Here is a 21,927-nt window from a genome sequence, read left to right as displayed (position 1 = left end):
GCAGGGGTCTTCACCTCGGGGCTGAAAATCTGTTTTCTTAATGCTATAATCATTGGATTTCACTCTAAGTAGTTTCCTTTGTGATCCTATCTATTTTATTTTATGTATTCAAAAATATGATTGAGAGGTGGGGTCCAAAGGCTTCACCAGACTACCCAATGGGTTCAGGATATCCCCAACAGATGTTCAGAACCCTGCATTAGGGTATATTGCCTCTCATAAAAGAGAAAAGTATTTTATATGACTATTAATGAGAGATGAAAATCTTCCATCTCTTTATGGATGAATTAATAGTCATAAAAACTCCATTTTTAACTATGTAACCATATGAGAAGAGTGAATAGAGAGCCAGCCTTGTAGTCAGAAAGGACCTGAGTTCAAATCCTGTCTCTGACATACACTCATGTTGTAACCCAGATCTTGAACCTCTTTAAGACTATAAACTGCAGAGAAGGTGTCATGCACTAACAGACTCACTGGGAGTCCCCTCTACCAATGGAAGCACAGGTCCTATCTGAAACAGACGAACAAAATGCATCCTTCAGATTCCCATTCGTAGCTTCCATTAATGTTCAATGATTCACATGGGTATTATTCATTTTCTTTTTTATCCAGGGTTATGTTTTCAGCCCCAGACAGTCCTCCTCCTGTGACTGTTCTTTACCCCTCCCCACACAAGGATTCATTTAGACTCCATGCCCACAGCTGTGCCACTCCAACCAGTTCATGGGAGCCAACTGTGAAATTTTCTGTGTGTGTGTTGACACCTCAAAAATCAGCAAATGCTACCAATCAGGACTTGATTTACTGTATTGTTGATTGTCTATTGATTTAAGAAAGTGGTGGAGAAAATGCTAATAATGCAAATTAAATTAAAAGTGTATTGTGCGTATTTTTTTCTGGAGAGCTGGTTGTTAAATATTTACCAGCACACCCTTGTCTATATCCCAAGCCTTAGAGAATGGGAGCTCAAGAAATCTAGTTCTGTGTGTGTGTGTGTGTGTGTGTGTGTGTGTGTGTGTGTGTCCACACAGAATAGATTGTTTTAGCCAAAGGAAAATGATTTGTGGATTATCCACCCTCCCCCATGGATAACTGAAAGATAGTGATAAGCAAAGACAATAATTACCCGAAATTCCCCAATAAGAGCATCTGTCCTGAGTGAACGTGAATCAACTACCTGGAAGAAGAAAAAAAAAATAGACACTTAAAAATGGCTCTTAAACCAACTTGTATGTGTGAAGTTGATATTTTGAACCTAAATAAAAAAACCCACATTTATCCCTATAACATTTCATCTTATTAATTTCAGCTCCTTATTCTGAGTTGTTGAGATCTTCTTGGATCCTGGCCCTAAAAGGTTAACCATCCCTCCAGGTTTATGTCATCTGTAAACCTTATAGCCACCCCCCGCCATGTACATCTGAACAAAAATGGTCAGTAATCTTTGATGTTTATTTTATGCATGTTCAGGCATTAACTCTCTGTCTCTGTCTGTATGTGTGTGGTGGGGGGGGGGGGGCTTTACTTACTGTGATGAAAATGGCTTCATCAAACAGCTCCAATGGAGAGTCAAAGACATTGAAGAAAAGAGTCTATCAAAAACAAATCAAGGAAGAACCAGTCACTATTTACAGGCAGGCAATGGGAGGGGGTGCTGGTGAGATACTATACAAACAACAAGACCATTCATACCCTTTGACCCAGTCTCCCCAATAGCTAAAGTTATATTCTAAGGCACTTAGTAATTTTGGTGCCAAGGGCAAATATCACAAAATATACCCTCAAATCAACTTTGTAATTCATGATGTGAAAAATTAAGAGTTAAGACAAATTTAGTTGAATATGAAGGGAAACTAGTCCCTCTACTGACTTCTGGCCACAACAGGAACAAATGTGTTAATTTTTGCACCCTGTAAATTTCAGCACTCTGCCCTAGTTTCAGCTCTGCCTTGCAGAGGTTATTAAAGGGGAGGAAAGACCTGCCCATACCAAAATATTCATAGTGGCTTTCTTTGAGATAGTAAAAAATGGGAAATAGGGGAGACATACTAACTGACCAGGTATTTGAAGGGTTGTCATGAAGAACTGGAAGAAGGATTAATCTAATTTTCCTTGGCCCCAGAGAGAAATAGGAATGATGAGCATAAGTCACAAAAGGCAGCTTTAGATTTTATGTCAATTTTTAAAAGTTCCTAACCATTAGTACAGTTCTGAAGTGGGACAAGGGCCACTTTGGGTAGTGGGTTCCCCCTCAGCAAAGTTCTTCCAGCAGGAAATTGATTAACTCTTGCTAGAGATGTTGGAAAAGGAATTTCTGGTCGGTTGTAGGCTGGGGTCCCTACTGCCCTTAAATTTCTAAGATTCTGGGGGCAGCTAGGTGACACAGTGGATAAAGCACCAGCCTTGGAATCAGGAGGACCTGAGTTCAAATCCAGTCTCAGACACTTGACACTTACTTACTGGCTGTGTGACCCTGGGCAAGTCATTTAACCCCAATTGCCTCACCAAAAAAAAAAAATTTAAATCTAAGATTCATCTACCCCACAATAGGAGAAAGGTGGAATAAATCAAGGTACATGGACAAAAGGGAATATCAGGGAATATCATTGTGCCATGAGGAAGAGGAAGCCCCATAAAAGTTCTCCAGCCATGACTGACCATGGCATAGAGGTGACCCTGGGTGGCCAGGTCTGCCGTCAAGGAGGTCACAGTTATAGGAAGATGAGATTTTAATAAAACACTAAAGAGCTCAAAAGAACCTTAGCAGATTGGGTCTGAGAAACTACAGGTCTCATCAATCAATTAACAAACCAGGAAGTGTTTATTGAGCACCTGCTATGTATGTGCCCCAGGCACTTTGAGTACAGAGAAAGAAAGGAATCATCTCTGCCCTCAAGGAGTTTACAGTCTGTCAAAGGAGGCAACATGTAGATAGATAGATAGATAGATAGATAGATAGATAGATAGATAGATAGATAGATAGATATAAAATTGTGTACTATACAGGTGCTAAATAAATACAAGATAATTTGGAAGGGCTAGAGGGAGGAATGGGGGCAGGGAGTAAGTTAGGAGCCAATGAAAGGATAAGAAAAGATCTTACAGCAAACTCTCTTTTGTGATCTTCCTTCTAATGCACCCTCAGATGCTCCCTCCTTAGCCAGGTCAAGCCACGGGCACCCTTCCCTCAACTAAAAATTCCCCCTAAAATTTTGGCAGATTTTCCCTGAAAAAATCCCTCCCTTCTTCTCAGGCTCTGAATCTGAACTCCCTGCTCCAGGTCTCCTTGGAAGTCTTTTACATTGATGGTGCTTTATTTTGTAAGGAAATGTCGAATGGGGAAGAAAGAGAGCCAGCCTTCAGAGCTCACCCCAAGCCCTCCTTCTTCAGGGCAGTCGCTGCTTGTATCCAACAACATCCCCCCTTAACCCTATGAGTCTGCACCCTTCCCTGACTACCCATGGCGCTCTTGCCTCAGGCCTGGGTACAGATTTTTCTTCCTATCAGCTTACCCAAAAGGGACAGGTCAACCATCAGTGACATGGGATCATAACTATACAGAGGGTAGACCAACCTCTCATTTTACAGATGAGACTGATGCTTAAGAGGTTAAGTGACTTCACACAGCCTGTAAGTTCTAGGTGGGATCTGGCCCAGGCCTGACACACACACACACACACACACACACACACACACACGTCTTCTAAGCCTATGCTGTGGCATAGAGGGGACTCCACACTCTCAAATGCTATGCTAATGAAGTGTGGACTCTGGTAGCTCCCACCAGCTGGGAGGGTTCCACATAAATGAGCATCTACCATGTGAGGACCAGCCCCCAGGGCCTCATAGGAGATGGGATAAAGGCAGACCCATCCCCAAAGGCTTGGCCATTGGGTGATGGGGATTGTTTCCAGTTTTGTGTTTTAGCCACAGCAGCTAGTGAAGACACCATGCAATGCCATCGAAAGAGTTTTTGATCTGGACTCCAGAGACTTGGATTCAGGGTTGCTTCTCCTGCACCTCTGATCTTCACACATTCAGGACCACCATCTCTCAAGAGGGTCCTATGCTAGAAGTCCAGTCATGAAAGAGCTTGGGATTAACACCAAGGGGCAACACTCATCATAAGAAATGACTCCAAAAAACAAACCAAACAAACAAACAAAAAAAACAGAAGTGACTCCAACTCTGCAGAGAAAAGTCCCTGCACATAAATATGAACAGTGATAGTGAAGTTTTTCCCATGGCCACCAGAAGATTTTGAGAGGAGAGTCACACACTGTCTCTTACCTCATCAAAGACTGGACTGTTGCCTTTGCGGATTCTCGTTCTCTTGGTCTGACCAGAAACCGTGACCTTGACCACCGGCCGAATGTTTACCCCAGGTAACTGGCGACCCTCAATCACCTGGACCCTGATCTGCAGGCAAGATGTACAGGTCCGCAGGGAAGTAGGGAGGCATCCCAAGATGGGAGAGGGGAAGCGGGAAGGAAGGAAAGATATTCTCTGAGACAGGGCACATTCAAGAACTATTCCCCTTAAAGGCCAAAGGAGGGGCGATCCAAAAGGTCATTCATGAAGAGTTAGAAATAAAACAGTTAATAACAGACCTCTTTCTCCAAGGTCACTCATTTCTGAAATGCAGTGGTTCTGTATAAGTGATGGGGCCAGGCTATCTATGATAGGGACCCTCTCCTAAAGGAATCTTAGAATCCAAAGCAGAGAGGGAAAGAATATTGCCCAAGCCTTTGGCTTTGTGCCATTTAACCCCCGGGGCCAAACATCATTATACCTATGGTTGTGAAACTACAACTGAGCCTTGTCTCTAGCAAGAGAAGTCCCCAAGACCATAATACGGTGTACGGTGCTGTCACCTCCACGAAAATGGACGTCAAATGTGTTATTCCCCAGCAGGAAGTTGGGGAGAATATTAAAAATTAAGAAAATGATGATTTCAAGAACAGTTTGGTTTCCAAAGTTTGGGCAGAAAAATTTTTTTGCAAGTGGTTTAATATGTGGCAATATTTACACATTTTAATCAATAATAATTATATTTGAAAAGACAAAAGTGTTCAATAACTCAGATCTTTCTTCAAAAAACTTTTGCAAGCCTCATGGCTATATTGGGGTCTCTCTCCATCAGCTACTCAGAGAATCATAAAATGTCATCAGTGGAAAGCAATTTTAAAACCATGGCATCCAATTCCTCTCTTCCCTGCCCCACCCCAAGTTATAGAAAAGGAAACTGAAATTCAGAGAAGTGACATGACAGCATAGAAAGGAGAGTTCATTTTGTCATTTATTGCAGGTTTTTTAGCAGCGTGAGGAATTTTTTGCTCCACGTAATGATTTGTCATCGGGTCCCTTAAAATAATGTGCTTTGTGAACACATTAATTTGGTGAAAAATAACACACAAGCATGAAAGGGTAATTATGTAGATAAATGTATTAGGGGAGGTGAGGAGAATTAGATATATGGACAGAGAGAATGATAGATGGATAGATAGATAGATAGATAGATAGATAGATAGATAGATAGATAGATAGATAGATAGATAGATAGATAGATAGATAGATAGATATAGATGGATGGGTAGAGATAGATAGATCAAGAGATTCATGTAGATAGGTGAAAAGAGAGAGGTGAATGGATAGATGATGATGGATCGAGGAATGGATAGATTAAAAAGATGGACATATATTCAAATAGATATATGAAGGGATGGACAGAAGTATGAAGGAGATAGATAAATAGACATCAGATCATGGATCTCATATTTATAGCTAGAAGAGAATTTAGATGATATCTTGTCCACTCCCTTCATTTTACAGACGAGAAAACAGGCTGGGGAAGCCAGTGTTCTATTCACTACATCACATAGCTGCCTTGTATCTATATATTATCTCATATCTGCCTGTCTCTTTATATCTATTTGTTGACCTGTCTATCTGTCTCTCTTTCTACCTATCCAACCATTCACCCATCTGCTTTTCTATCTACCCACCTATCCATCATCCATCCATCCATCCTGTCTATTTATCTATCCATCCATCTATCTTCCATAGAGTGAAAAGGTCAAGATTTAGATGGATAAAAAGATAATAATAGACATACATGGATGGATGGATGGATGGATGGATGGATGGATGGATGGATGGATGGATGGATGGATGGATGGAAACAGTATTCTCACCAGGTGCTCATCCACTCTCAACTATAGCCCTCCAGTGATAGGGAGCCCAGTACCTCCTGAGACACCCCCCCTCTTTGGGCATCTTTACTTCTTCCTGCCTGTGCAGGGATCATGTCCCAAGTCTAGCACTCTCTCCCCCCTCACCTCTACCTCTTGGAGTAGATCTTGGAGTAGAAGGGATCCCTCGGGACGGAGCTTAGCAGCCACCCCCCCCAGGAGGCCTTTCTGATGACTCTTGGTCCACATTTTATACATGTTTGCTTCTCGCTCTTTTAGAAGAGGGACTGTTTTCATGTTTGTCTTTCGGTGCCAGTGCCCACCACAGAGCCTGGTGCGTAGTAGGTCTGTGATAAATGTTAGTTGATTTCAATTTAATTAAATGGATTTGGGGTCAGGGTGTCCAGGTTCATACCCCAGCTCTCCCTACCCCCATGTGTTCTTGAGCAAATCACACAATCTCTGGATGCTTCAAGTTCTTAATCTATAAAATGAAGGGGTTGGACTCAATGACCTCTGAGGTCCCGCCCGGCTCTAACCTCTCTGAGACTCAGTTTCCTCGTCTGTAAAATGGGATAATTTCTTCCCCGGAGTCATTGTTAGTGAGCCTTGCAGACCTTACTTATAGCATAAGTTAAATATTAACCATTGTGATGGAAAGATAAGCCAGGACTGAAGCCTTTTGGGGAGACACAGCAGAACAATCGCACCGCTCTGTAATTCCATCCTCCACAGAGCACTTTGGACCCCATCCTGGAGCTTGAGTTACTGACCAGCCAAAATACTCCATTGCAGAGACCTGAGGGCCTATGGCATTAACCAAAAAATAGTGTTTTTAATGTGATTTTCCGGTATGCCGTGCATTGTAATATAGATGTCTAACTTTTACCATTGAATCAAGACTTTTCCCTGTCTCAGGGATGCCTGATGGTCCATATTGAGTGGATAAGCAGCTGCTGATTGGCCAGGAGAAAAACAGAAAGAGAATGAGGACTGATGAAGAAAGACAGCCAGGCAGGCAGGCAGACAGACACACAGACTCCCCACTCGGTCACCTGGAAGTCCTGAGGTTTGTCCGATAACAGCTTTTTGGAGGTGCCTCTCTTCCTCTTGACCCCTAGGTGATGAGGTGGAGGGTGCAGGGGAAACTTCTTTGGGGCTGCTGGTCCCCCAGGCCCAGGGGGAGCACTCTTGTCCTGAGATGGCTCAGTCTCGTCTCCAGTGAGGCCCTGGTCTTCCATTTCCTCCTCTCCCCCTGTGTCTTCCCGGTCGCCGGCAGGGAGAGAGGGAAACGGTGAGAGTCGGTCAGCCCTGGCCCCCAGCACCTCCTGGGTGGGTCCAGGAGTCCTTGAATCCCAAGAGCCTCTGTGCACCTCACCCCTTGCCACCCCACATCCCATAGAGATCAAGTGAGCCCAGAGGGTGATGGATAGAACAGCAGCTGCCCCAGCTGGAACTTCAGAGAAGTCAGTCAAGTTAGCGGACAGTTGGAAGAGTGAAGATGGCCCGAGCCCACCCTTCTTCTCCCGGAGCTGCCGAATGAAGGTGAGTGAAGAGTTATATGGGGAAAAGAAGGTAGTGGGAGGAGGGACCGAGCCCCAGCTCCTCTCTCACCCATGGGGGCTGGCCACTTCTTCCCTGAGTATCTGGTGTCCATGGTGCTTTCGCTCAGCAGGGACCATGTCTCCTCATGGCTCTGTCCCACACCTAGCACAGGGCAGGGCACGGACCCCCGGAGAGCAGGTGAAGGCCATGAACGGGAGAGCCTGCCGGCCCACTCTTCTCTTTCACCCCCTCCCCCAACTGGTCACTTCTCTCCTGCCCTCCTTCCAAATCTGGCCTGCAGTGAGCCGCCTCCAGGAAGCTTCCCTGATTAGCTCCTCTGGGCCTCAGTTTCTTTATAAATAATAATAATTCTTTATATATAAATAGCTAAATGAATGAGTGAATGGATAGATAGACAGACAGAGACAGACAGACAGACAGACAGATAGATAGAGATAGATGATGGATGGATGGATGGATGAATGGATGGATGGATTGATAGATATAGATAGATAGATAGATAGATAGATAGATAGATAGATAGATAGATAGATAGATAGATAAATGATGGATGGATGAATGGATAGATGGATAGATAGATGGATAGATATAGATAGATAGATGATAGATGATGGATGGATGGATAAATGATGGATGGATGAAGGGATAGATAGGTAGAGAGATAGATGGATAGATAGATGGATAGATAGATATAGATAGATAGATAGATAGATAGATAGATAGATAGATAGATAGATAGATAGATAGATAATGAATGTGGACTCCTCCATAAAACTCCATTCAGTCCCTTGAACTCGATTTCTATCATTCCACCCCAAGCACTGGAAATTGATTCCTCCTTCCCTCCACCTATCTAAGGGCTAACTAGCTATGGAGATGCAGCTCAAATCCTCCATCTCCATGGAGCCTTCTCCAACGACCCACTTCGTCCAGGTGCCCCTTGCCCTTCTCTGAAGTCCTCACTCTGGTATTCAGGACCCTTCACATGAGGCACAAACTGACATTTGCAGCTTCATCTCACACTACTCTCCTACCCCGGCCAAGCTAAATGCCTCTTCATCCTCTGTCCCATGAGTTTGCCATGATTTCCAGCCTCCATGTCTTTGCTTAGGCTGTACCAACAGCCTAGAGTGACCTCCCCTTCCACCTTCACTTAGGGAAGTGGGCCTTTCCAGTCTTCTAATGCTTTACATGCTCCGCCCACTACCATGTGATGTAATCCAAGGACACGGGCCTCCTTGCTGTGCCTGGTATTTTCACTGGCCAGCCTCTATACCTGGAATTCTCTCCCTCTTCCCTGCCTCCTGCCTTCTTTTGAGATTCAGAAAGAAAAAAAAACAACTTACTTCCAGAGGAAGCCTTTTCTTAACCCTCTTAATTCTAGTGCCTTCCCTCTATAACTGTCTCATTTAACCCCTGGACATCCTGTTCATCTGTAGCTGGATATTGTCTTCCCCTGTTAGACTATAAGCTCCCTGAGGGCAAGAACTCTCTTTGGCCATTCTTTGTGCCCCAGGCACTTAGCAGAGCACCTGGCCCGTACTAAGTACTTGGCCTGAGGCCAAGCTCAAAGGATGCCTCCTCTCGGAAGCCTTCCTGCATACTTCTCCCCAAGTTGAAAATAAGTTCTCCTTCAGACCTCAAGTAGCACTTGGCCTGTATCAGTCATCTGTGTATCATATTCTAGTTTTTGTGAAAGGCAGAGTGGCTCAGTGGATAGGGAGCTGGGCTCAGGGCCAGAAAGGCCCAGGTTCACATTCCACTCCAACACATGCTGAGCCACTCACTTAACCCCTCCTGGCAACTCTCTGAGGTTATGCGGTGTGAAGGAGGTGCTACTGGCATTGGTAGAGGGCATGTTCTCATCAAGGAGTACCCTTTACCAAGAAATGACAGGGGGCAGCTAAATGGCGCAGTGGATAAAGCACTGGCCTTGGATTCAGGAGGACCTGAGTTCAAATCCAGTCTCGGACACTTGACACTTAACTAGCTGTGTGACCCTGGGCAAGTCACTTAACCCTCATTGCCCTGCCAAAAAAAAAAAAGAAAGAAAGAAATGACAGGCACAGTCTCATTCCTAGCCTAACAGGGATTCCATCACGAGAGCCTGGAGGCTCGGTTTATGTTTCATATGCTGTGGAAAACATGTGTGCATGTAGACATGAACACACACACACACACACACACTATTGTCTAAGGGCTTTGCAAACATGATTAGAAGCTTCATAATTTGGTTAGAAAATAAACACAAAGAACAAGAAAACTACTATTGTTGTCCAGTTATTTCAAACCTGCATGACCCCATTTGGGGGTTTCTTGGCCAATATATTGGAGTGGTTTGCCATTTCCTTCTCCAGCTCATTTTACAAATGAGGAAACTGAGGCAAACAGGGTCAAGTGACTTGCCCAGGGTCACATTGTAAGAAGCCAGATTTGGACTCAGAGAGATAAGTCTTCCTGACTCCGGGCCCTGTGCTCTATCCACTGTGCCACCTAGATGCACTAACGAAGCTTGGCCCCAGAAAAGATATGAGAAAATCAGCCTCCCTCCCTTCTTTCCTGAGGTGGGGGACTAGGAGTATGGAATACTACCGATCTGTCCACCTGGTTCAAAGTGTTGGTTCTTTTTGCCCAACTGCTCTTTTTCTGTATTTTTATTACAATTCTATTATTTATTTTATAACTTTTTAATGTGTGCTCTATCTGCAGTGCCACCTTGCTGAACTGGAATCAAAAAGATCTGTATTAAAATTCTGCCTCTGACCTATTAGCTGTGTGGCCTCCGGTAGCTTGACCTCTCTGCCTCTGTTTGCTCATCTGTAAAGTGGGCTTAGTCACTGCACCCCAACTTCCCAGGGCTTTTGTAAGGACCAGGGGCTATAATAAGCAGGAGGTGTTCTGCAAACCTAGAGAAGGCATCTTCCCTCCTCGATCACGTTTGGCCCATCTCAGGGCTCTCCTCTCCCCACTGGAGCAGAGGCCCAAGGGAAGGACACTGGGGCTACAGAACCGAGTCTAGGCCCGAGACCTCCTTCACCAACAAGGGACTAGGCGGGTCCACGTCTGTCTGGACTCAGCGTTTTCATGTGTCCAACTAGTGTGAGTGAGGACCCACCCAGCTTCCTGTGTTTGAATGAAGTGAATGAAATTAAAGGCTCCTTCTGGATTCTTAACAAGGGATGCCCGCTTGGGGACAAGGCTAAGAGGGGCCTCTTCAGCTGAGTCACTGCTGGGGGCTTCGTTTGGCTTTCTCCCCTGTCCAGGCCCATAATTTCATCAGAAGAGGGACCTTCTGGTATAGAAACTCCCTTCACCAATGCTGGTCAGCAGCTTGTCTGGAATTTTCTGCCTTAGAAAGCTGTCTGAAGCAACGAGGCATCCCAAAAGCCTGGATGAGTCAGAGACTGGCCTTGAACCCTTGTCTGTCTACTCCACTGCCTCTCCACATATCGACCTTCATAGGAACTTCATAGGTCATTTACTCAAACTCCCTCCCTAACAACCCCCCTCCAACTTCCCTAAGAGGTGAGCATCCAGTCTCTGCTGGAGTAGCTCCAGTAACAGGGAGCTCATGAACTCAGTTGAATTTGGCAGCATAACAGTGCAAGGATCAGCCCATTTCACAGATGAGGAACTTAAGGCTTTAAGAAATCAAGTCATTTGCCCAGGATCTCCTGGCAAGAATGTGACAAGATCTGGGATCTGGACCCAGGTCCTCCTGATGCCAGGTCCAGCATTCTCTCCGAGGGGCCGCCCTGGACTCAAAATTGAATGGGGGACGGGGCAGCTAGGTGGCGCAGTGGATAGAGCACCAGCCCTGGATTCAGGAGGACCTGAGTTCAAATCCGGCCTCATACTTACTAGCTGTGTGACCCTGGGCAAGTCACTTAACCCCAATTGCCCCCTCAAACAAAAATAAAAACAAAAACAAAAAAAACTGAATGGGGAGTTCTTGTTATCAAATGAGATGATGATTGTATGGACACTTTGCAAACCTTAACACATAATATAGTCATAATAGGATGATATTCACCTTGGGAGACCACCTCTCCTGTGGCCAGGCCTGTGACAGATGATTGCTAGCTGACCCACAGAACTTATAAGAGAGGCAGTCTTGCCTAGTGGTTAGAGAGCTGGGCTTGGAGTCAGAAAGCCCTGGGTTCAAACCCTGGCTCTGACCCTATAGGTGAACCTCTCAGGACCCCAGGTAACTTTCTAAGATGATAAATGATGCCCATCAGTGGAAGGAATTTCCATCCCAGTATTTTCCCCAAACTAATGACACTGCGAGCCTTGACCAATAACTAACCAGTATTCCCCTCCACCATCTTGAATTCAGCCCATTTGGGTGAACAGCCATGGAGTCAATGGGTGGGTTTCCAGGTGTTTCTGCCACCAAGGGCTGTGACTGGGTTTTTTTCCCTCGGCTGGGAGTCATCAGTGGGACCCCCCTAACTCCCACCCAGACACTGGGAAGTCTGGGATGTGACTAGATTTACAGTGGATGAGAGAGGTCCTTACCAGCCCCCATGTCCATCTCGGTCAGGGAAGGAGAGGTGTCCAAGGGCGCCGGGGGAGGGAACAGGGGGGCAGCTCCAGGAGGAGGGGTGTAGGATGCCTGCAACACCAGAGAGGCCTGGAAGAGAGATGAGGAACAGGGGTTACTCTGACAACTGAAGAGCACAGCCCCTTCCCCGACCACATTGCCAAGTGTACCCCCCAGCCCAAGAAAGAGGCTGTGATGAGGCCAGAGGGAACAGTCAGGGGAGGTAGGAGGCACCCCACCACTGGCCATCCCCTCGGGGCCATGTGAGGTCCTAGCCCTGCCACCTGACTCACCTCAGGGATATAAGGGAATCAGAATTACAGGCCGAGTGATGGGAGGATCAGAGACTTTCCAGGCTAACCCCACCAGTTTACAGATGAGGAAACTGAGACCAAGAAAGTTAAGTGACTTGTCCAAGGTCATAGAGTTAAGTGTCAAAAGCAGAATTTGAATCCAGGCCTTGAAACCAGTGTTCTTTCTACTATACCGTGGCACCCCCCACCCAAACCCCTCCTGACTGTTTCTCTTTCTAGCTTGGGCCTCCTTATATTCTCATAGTGATTCTTTGATCAGGACAGTGGCATTCAGTCTTCTTCCAGCTTAATAAATGAGTGTTGAAACCAGTCCAATTCAAATGAAAGAAACTGATTTGAATCCACTAATAGCTCATAGTTCTAGGATGCTTTAAGGTTTGTACTGCTCCTTAGAGACATTAGGACATTTGTTCTTCACCACAACCTTATCAACAAGCATTCATTAAACACCTACTGTACGTTGGTCATTATACTAGGTATCAGGGTCACAAATACAGTCGAATTCTATCCAATCTAATAAACATTCATTAAGCACCTGCTATGTGCCAAGCATTGTGCTAGGTAGTATGTACACAGGTGTTTTTGTTTTTGTTTTTCAGAGAGCCAATTATTAAACATTTACCTGGGGAGCAGCTAGGTGGCGCAGTAGATAAAGCACCGACCCTGGATTCAGGAGGACCCGAGTTCAAAGCTGGCCTCAGACACTTGACACTTCCTAACTGTGTGACCCTGGGCAAGTCACTTAACATAGCCCCACCAAAAAAAAAAAAAAAAAAAACTCACGGACCCCAGATCAGGAACCCCTGATGTTCTGGTCCAATCCCTTCGGTCTCCACAGAGGAGGAAACTGAGGGTGTGTTCAAGGTCACACAGATGTCTCAGAATCAGAGTTTCAAAGCTGGAAGGCACCTCCTAAGCCATCTCAGCCTTCCTGTTCTGACCCTTGTTGTCTAAGCCTGGGCTTCTTTAAACTTTTTCCACTCATAACCCTTTTTCACCGGAGAAATTTTTACATGATCCCCAAGGTATATAGGTATATAAAATAAATATACATGACCTTTTCCTGTTGCCAAATTTTTGTGGCCATGGATAGATAGACATATAAAATGCCTACTGTTACCAAATTTTTCACGGCCCCCACATTCAGTTACTCAACCCCATATGGGGTCTCAACCCACAGTTTTTTGGTTTTTTGTTTTGTTTTGTTTTAGCTTTGGTCTAAGCAACCTGCAGAAAGTAGAGCTTCCCATCAGCGCCTCATCTGAAAAATGAACCAAATAATCCCCAAGGCCCCTCCCACCTTTACTTTCTATGATCGTCCGAAATCCTATAAGTCTGGGAAGTATGAAATTGGAGAGAAGGGATGAGGGAAGGGAGGGAGGTCAACGAGAGGTTCCTTTTCTGCTATTAACAAAAACACCACTAGATGTCAGCCATTGACCATGCAGTCAGGCACCCAACCCAACCCCAATCATTTCCATGAGACACTGAAATGATGCTGACTCCAGAGGGAAGTAGTTGAGGATGAAATGAGCCAGAGAGAGACTGAGACACCAGAAATCTCCTCAAAGATGAAAGGGAAGAAAGATCGCAAGTATGGGATAGTGGGAAAAGATTTGGTTCCAGAGCCCTGAGTTCAACAGTCAATGGGCATTTATTAAGTTCTTATTGTGTACTGGGCACTGTTTAGTTCTTTACCTGTGTGATTTTAAGCCAGTCACTCTCCCTCTGTTTCCCATGCATGACGCACATTCCAGATGCTCAAATCTCTACCCAAGTTCTCCAAAGCCTGCTCATGTCATGGAAGTGAACCTGGATCTCAAAGGTATGTAGTATGGGGAATAAAGTGCTGAACCTGGAACCAAGATGACCTGGGTTCAACTCTCGCCTCAGATACATCCTAGCAGTGTGGTCCTGAGCAAGTCATCTTGTCTCTCTGAGCCTCAGCGTCCCTATTTGTATAAGGATGGAGCTGATTGACATTTATTCAGCCAAGACAAACCCACTGCCCTTAAAATAAGTGATAAAATGCCCAATCAATCAGAGGCTTCAGACCAAGGGTGAAAAGTCCTTCCAATAAGAATGATGTTATACAAGAATGATGTTTGGATAAGCCAAAGAAAGTTGGTTGTGCCCCAGGGGTCACATATTAATTATGAAACTAGTTAAAATTGGGAGAATTCCAGAAACTGGAACAAACATGACCTTATAGCACACATCATGGGAGAAAGAGAATGCTCAGCTTTGGTCTTGGCTCCATCTCCCCCTCCTGCTTTGTCCAGAGGAAGACTTTCAAACTAGAAAAGGTCCAGAGAATATCCTACTACCCATCTTCCTATGAGTATCCTAGCAGCATCCCTATATAAATCTAACAGCAGCATCTGCATCAGGAGCCAAACTGAATGAAGTCGTTCATTATATTTAAGAGGGATTTACTAAATGCCCCAAGATTCTTAGAAAAGAACTTCCAGAAACTCTTTTGTCACATGTGTTCTCTAAGCTTGGGCTCACTTTCCTCTGGACTTTAATTGTGGGAGAGAGTGCTACAGACCTTTGGGAGGGGTATTCTGTGCCAATTGTTCTCACTATACCCCCTCTCTAAAAGTTCCTTAAGGTTGACTGACTAAATGATCCTCAACTGATCATCTTTGTGTAGAAGTACACCAGTGGGGGTTCAAGCCAATGACATTAGAGAATCACCCTGACTCCTCAAGGGTACCCCTAGAATCCTGGGAAGGGGACATGGTATCTATCATATGGAGGAAGTATCAAGAAGGGCACTTTGACTAGATTGTAAAGTGTAAAAAAGGAATAATGCTCAAGGTGTCCCAAAATTCTTTTTTCTTTTTGGAAGAAAGTGGGGTTAAGTGACTTGCCCAGGGTCACACAGCTACTGTTTGAGGTGACATTTGAACTCGGGCCCTCCTGACTCCAGGGTCAGTGCTCTATCCACTGGCTGTCCCCAAAAATTCTTAGTGCAGTTTTAGGGTATTAAAACTTAAAACTGGGGCAGCTAGGTGGCGCAATGGATAGAGCACTGGTCCTGGAGTCAGGAGTACCTGAGTTCAAATTCGGCCTCAGACACTTAACATTTATTAGCTGTGTGACCCTGTGCAAGTAACTTAACCCCAACTGCCTCACTTAAAAAAAAAAAAAACTACACCAAAGGCTTTTTGAGATGCCACATAGAAAAAGTTGGTTGGGTACAGGTTGGGAAGGGCTTTAAAAGCCAAACAAAAGAATTTATGATTGATACTGAAAGCAATAGGGGGAGCTGCTAGAGCTTAGAGAGCGGTGGAATAACTGAAGGATACAGGGTGTGTAACATTCACCTCCTCCAGGAAGCCTTCTTGGCTTCATCCCAACTGATAGGGAACCAGTTTTTCCCAGGATTGGGGATTGTACCTGTTAACATCTTATGATATTTTGTTAACATTTTGTGATTATAATAATTATTTTATTAATAAATACTTAGTCATTCATTATTCTAAGCTTTTCTCTCCATGTCCTCTGAAATGTACTAGCTGTGTGACTCAGGACAAGTCGTTTAACCTGTCTGTGCCTCAGTTCTGGCCCCCTCCTTCTTCTCTCCAGACCATCTCACTTGGTGATCTCATCAGATCCCCATGGGTTGGAATCCCACCTTGGGCAAGTCACCTGTGGTGACGGTTCCTTCCCAAGTGGTGATCCCACTCCCCGGTGACTGTCAAGAGCACCATCCTCTGTAAAATGAAGGGGCTGGGTCATATGGCACCTGAGGTCTCTTCCAGGCCTGAATCTGTGACCAACCCCACCCCCATTCACTCTGTGGAGTTCCCCAAGGACCAGAGCCAAATCTACTAGGTCAGAGCGGGGGAGGAGGAATAGAAGGCACAGTTCCCTCCCTAGCCTGGTGGCTCTCAACATAGACCCTGGGAAGGTGGAGGCAACTTCTGGAAGGCTTCTTCTTTCACCAGCCACCAACTTGAAACTTCCCTTTTCAGTCCCAGACTTTCTGGAACCTTTATTCCTTTCATTGAAAGGACCCAAGGCTAGGGTTAAAGATTCCACGCTGAAAGTAAGGGAAGAAACAAAGTGAAAGCAAAATAAATGCGAGAACCCAGACCAGTCTGTGATAAAGAGAGAAGAATAACTTTGAGCATCTGTGTCTCTGAGTTGGCAGGAACTTCAGAAGCCACATAGTCGAACCAGGAGGTGCTCAGCCTCCCCAAAGCACTCACGAAGCCTTTCCTCAAAGCCCCCCAATGATGAGAACCCACTAGGCAGCCCCCGATGCCGCTTGTTCCACTTAGGGATTATTCTGATGGTTAAATTTTTTCTGACATCAAGCTTAAATTAGGCATTAGATTTTTTTTTGTCTTATCGAGGAAAGGAGGGAGTGTGGGGAGGGAGAGAATTCAGAACTGAAAATTAAAATTAAAAGCAATGGCACAGAACGTTTTCCCAAAGCTGACAATCAGTACACTGGGTCTAATCTGATAAACAGCACTGGGTGTTTATGATAGTGAAGCTTGATAAGGGTTTACTAGGGCGAAGAACAGAAACACTAGTAGAGAGAGTAACTTGTCCCAGGAGACTATAGTAAGAGTGTGATCAGAGAGTGACATGGGTGGGTGAATGCTGCGGGAGTGTGTCAGTGTAAGCAGTGAATGGGTATGTCTGGGTATAGTCTCACATAGTACCAGATTGATTGACCCTGAAGGCAAGGATAGAGTCAAGCAGAGACTTAGGTCCTAGTGCCCTTCCCAGGGAGTGAGTGTTTGCATTGAGGGATGGTCAGAGTCTCTCCATGAAGAAGAAGAGCATTCAGAGGCACGGGGAGGAGGAAGGGAGGGAAGGAGGAGAAAGATGACACAAACAGACCCAGAGTCCCAGCTGGAGTGTAAATGAGTCTATAACCAAAGGACCCCGAGCTATATCTTCTCTTTCTTCCCTATCAAGGGACCTGGTTTTGCAACCTCAGTGTCTGACTCTCCCTCAATGTTGGTATCCCATGTATTGCCAAACCTTGTTTCCATCTCCATAACAAAAGAGTCCGACACAACCCAAGTGACTGTACAGCAACAACAAAAACAAGGGCTAATTGACTGATCGGTTGATTTGCCACACATGTGAACTTGGGGGCTATTTTCTCAACTATAAAATCAGGGTTTGGGATTAGGTAACCTCCCTTCTAGCTTTAAATCTAGGACTCTGTGACCTAGAAAAAGGGCTATCTTTGTGACCTTGGGTAAGCCTCAGTTTCTTCACCAGGAAAATGTGAGCTTTGAACCTGCAAGGTCCCTTCTGTCTCTTAAGTCCTATGATTCTAGTGTCCTACAACCCTTTTAGCTGTGGGCAACTCTGAGGCCCCCTACCCATCCCTCTACCATCAACATTCGGGCTCTGCCTTCCCACGCTGGGACATCCAGCCCCAACCTCCTCCAGGACCTCTCCCCATCCAGGTGAGCGGGGCTGTGGGCTAACCACCAGGAAGACCGGCCCTGTGCCAATTTCTTCCATTCCCTTTGCCCACAAAAGAGATCATCCAAACTGCAGGCAGAAGAGGAACGAAGAGGAGGAACTGAAGCAAACTTCTGCCCAGGTGGCTGAGCCCAAGGGGAGAAAGGAGGAAGTGAGTGCTCAGAACCCCTCAATTCTCATCCCCGGCAGTTCAAAGGTCTTTCTTAGTCCATAATGCCAGTAACCTTCTCACTCCATCCTCACCCCATCCAGAGGGGACACGGGAAAACCAAGAAGGGCAAAGGGAAGGCTTTGGGAGTTGGGAGAGCTGGGTTCCAATCCTGTCATCTCATCTCTCTGGCGCTTGGCTTCCTCCTCTGTAAAGTGGGGGCATTACACTAGGTAGCCTCTGAGATTACCTCCAACCTCTAAAAAGATGGTGTCGGGGGCCCTGTTACCAGTACCCCTCCCATCTCCTGTCAGGATGCCTGAAAGTCCCCCATTAGCTCTTCATTCCTATGTTCAACAATGGTCTCTGCAAGTCCTTCTTTGCAGGGCAGCTGCTCCCAAGAAAGAAAATACCCTCACAGAACCCTTGGGAGTTAAGGCTGAAAGAGACTGTTATGTTAGAGAGCAGAAACATGAAGTGACTTTCCTCAAGTCCCATAGGACCAGGATGTAAACCCAGGCCTCCTGACCCCTCTCAACTCCCAGGATAAATGTCTTTCATAGAGAATAATTTTTTAAAAATAGATTAAAGGGGGCAGCTGGGTGTCACAGTGGATAAAGCACCGGCCCTGGATTCAGGAGGACCTGAGTTCAAATCCAGCCTCAGACACTTGACACTTACTAGGTGTGTGACTCTGGGCAAGTCACTTAACCCCCATTGCCCTGCAAAACAAAACAAAACTAAAACAAACAAAAAACAAAAACAAAAAAAATAAATTATAGCGGGGCAGCTAGGTAGTATAGTGGATAGAGCATCGGCCCTAGAGTCAGGAGACCTGAGTTCAAATGCGGCCCCATAATTCCCGATTGCCTAAGGGACCTTAGACCTAGAAGGCCACATTCCCAGAGAAGTGAGGTGACGACCAAGGTCATGTAGGGAGTAAGTCGCAGAGCTGGGATTTAAACCGGGGTCCTCGGGGTCCTCGGGGCCCTCGGAGCCTCCAGAGCCGGGGCTCTCTCCACTTGAACCACACTGCCTTCGTGCGCAGAGCTCGCCTTGTGTGACCAGTTCGTGTCTAACTTGGGAGCCCATCAGCTGCTGCCTTTGGAGAGGAGAGAGATGAGGGCAAAAGGCCAGGCATCTACCGAAATGGGGCAGCCCTCCCACTGCCAGGGTATCATTAGCTCACTAGAATGACGGGATGCCGAAAAAGAAATTTCAGGGGGCGGAATCCTCTGATGGGATTGGACGGTTTAGGAAGGGGGCCGGCTCCGGAGTCCATGGGAAAGCCAATGGGAGGAAGGGAAGGGAAAGTGGACAAGATACTCGGGCTGTGGAAGAATCCTTTTAATAGAATCCTTCTCTCTGGGTCAGGGGAGATTAGGGTGAGGCCAGATGACTCACATTTCCCTAAATCAGGATGACGGGAGTGCATTGGATACGGAGGAAGGCCAAACCCAAGCCTGGAAGCCGGCCAGACACAGAAGCTCCCGGAGAACAAAAGTAGGGAGCAGGGGGGTCCCTGGGGAAGGGATTCTTCTTCCCAGCTCAGTCGGCCACCACTCCCCTAGTGGCTAATGCCTCCCCATCGCCTTGAATATATTCTGTATCTAGCGATGAGTCTGTGCTTGTCTCCCCCAGTGCAATGGAAGTTCCCTGAGGACAAGGACAACTGCACTCTTGTCTCCGTCTCCCCAGCGCTTCGATTAATGGCTGCCACACAGAGGGTGCTTAATAAAGGTTTATTTATTGGCTGATCGATGGATGATAGAGTGGCATGGGGAGCTGCGGGACTAGAAAAGGAAGAAAGATGAAGATGAAGCAAGAGAAGACCCGGTGACCCTGGGACCAGGTGAAATCATGTCTGTTTAGCACTTTGCAAACCTCCAAACACTACAGAACCGGCGCGTGGTGTTACCAGAGCCTCTGGGGATGGGAACAGGCCTCCCTCCGGTCTTCCCTCAGACATACACTGATGCTGGGAGCCCCTAACTCCAACCTCTCAGCGCCCTAACCATCTACCGAAGACTGGAAACTCTGGTCCATCTGTTCACCTATGTTGGTGGAGGAGCTCCCTATACAAATGATATCAGGGTCCGAACCCCTGCCCTCCCCCCTAATTATTATTACTGTTGTTATCGAGAAGAAACATGTCTTAGTGGCTGGAGAGCTGACCTTGAGTGCTTACTGACAGGAATGACCTACAAGGGGCTGTAAAAGGCAGCTGGGTGGCCCAGTAGAGAGAACAGTGGACCTGGACTGGGGAAGCCCTGAGTTCAAATCCAGCCTCAGACATTTGCTAGCTGTATACCCATGAGCAAGTCACTTAACCACAGGATAACAATAGCACCTACCTCCCAGTGTTGTGAGGATCAAATGAAATAATATTTGTAAGGCACTTCGCAAAGCTGAAATCCCTATATAAATGTTAGTAGTTATTATCTTGTGAAAGGGGTGGCCTGGAATAGAGAGCTGGTCTTGAAATCAGGATCAATCTATAGATAAACATGTATTAAGTGCCTACTATGTACCAGGCATTGTGCTAAGGGCTGGGGAAGAAAGAAAGGAAGGAAGGAAGGAAGGAAGGAAGGAAGGAAGGAAGGAAGGAAGGAAGGAAGGAAGGAAGGAAGGAAGGAAGGAAGGAAGGAAGGAAGGAAGAGGCAAAAGACAGTCCCAGCCCTCAAAGAGGCACCTCCTCTAAGAAGGAGGTTCAAGGCCAGCCCCTGCCCCATACTGGCTGTAGGACCTTGGGTAAGTCTCTTCTCTTCTCTCAGACAATTGTGGCAGAGACTGACTGGCGCTTTGACAGATAGAGGACACTTTCTCATTCAGGAGCTGCCTACACCAGTGAGATCAGAGGTATGGCCCCTCTCAGTCCAATTATTACTGGCAAGCTAGGCTTGGGCTTGTTCTGTGTGTGGCCTCAGGGACTTCACTCCACAGCTCAAGGCTTGGGGTTCCTTCTTCATCTGTAAACTGAGGGGACTGAGCTAGATTTCTAAGGTCCCTTCAGGTGGGATGTTCTAGAGTCTAGAACTCCAGTGTCTGGTGGGCTCTCCACTTATCCAAGTGCCTCCTATGCTCCTGCCCAACCTCTCTCTAAATAATGAGCCTGGCAAGGATGGCCTTTGATCCTGCTGAATTCCCTGAGGGATTGGTGGAGGGACATATCATATAATCACAAGATTTGGTGCTAGAAGGAATTTCAGAGGTCATCTTGTCCAACACTCTACAGATGAAGAAACTGAGGCCTGGAAAAGGAAAAAGACTTGCCCAAAGTCACACACATTGACAGTGGCAGAGCCAGATTTTGAACCCAAACCCTCTTGGTTCCATATCCATCTCTCTACTCTCCCAGGTTCATTCTTGTGACTGCTTCAATGAGGCTTACCAGGAAGCCTGATTTCTCTGTCCATTAAAAAAAGGTATTCTTAGTGACAATAACAGTCAGGCACTTACCCCTGTCGGCTGTTTCTTGGTGTCCAGAAGTGGGGCATTGAAGCTGGCAGCCAAACTTGGGGTGCTAAGGACATCACGGAGGGGCACTCGAGCTTCCCCCAGGAACCTAGGAGGAGACAGAGAGATAGGGAAGGTGGGAGGAAGGGGAAGGGGACAAAAGGGAAATAAGAGGTAAGTGAGGCAATTGGGGGTTAAGTGACTAGCCCAGGGTCACACAGCTAGTAAGTGTTAAATGTC

At 46.1% G+C, this 21,927-nt stretch overlaps 1 protein-coding gene across 9 annotated transcripts in view; it reads right to left on the bottom strand.

Annotated features, from left to right (window-relative positions):
* Positions 1–21,927, bottom strand: part of DYSF (dysferlin) — a 255,076-nt gene that overhangs the window by 160,034 nt on the left and 73,115 nt on the right. For 4 of the 9 annotated variants that reach the window (XM_043987208.1, XM_043987210.1, XM_043987207.1 and 1 more), the window contains exons 4-10: positions 21,691–21,796; positions 12,282–12,396; positions 7,809–7,901; positions 7,250–7,455; positions 4,294–4,422; positions 1,533–1,595; positions 1,130–1,180 (exon numbers count right to left, since the gene is read on the bottom strand). In XM_043987208.1, the coding sequence (XP_043843143.1) occupies positions 1,130–1,180; positions 1,533–1,595; positions 4,294–4,422; positions 7,250–7,455; positions 7,809–7,901; positions 12,282–12,396; positions 21,691–21,796 (763 nt within the window). The remainder of the gene's footprint in view (positions 1–1,129; positions 1,181–1,532; positions 1,596–4,293; positions 4,423–7,249; positions 7,456–7,808; positions 7,902–12,281; positions 12,397–21,690; positions 21,797–21,927) is intronic. The other 5 variants (XM_043987212.1, XM_043987214.1, XM_043987211.1 and 2 more) reach the window with 2 other exon arrangements.

This window comes from Dromiciops gliroides, chromosome 2 (genome assembly GCF_019393635.1).
Source record: "Dromiciops gliroides isolate mDroGli1 chromosome 2, mDroGli1.pri, whole genome shotgun sequence".
Taxonomy (NCBI): Eukaryota; Metazoa; Chordata; class Mammalia; order Microbiotheria; family Microbiotheriidae; genus Dromiciops; species Dromiciops gliroides.
Note: the sequence above shows the minus strand (reverse complement) of the source record. Positions and strands in the feature narration are given on the sequence as shown.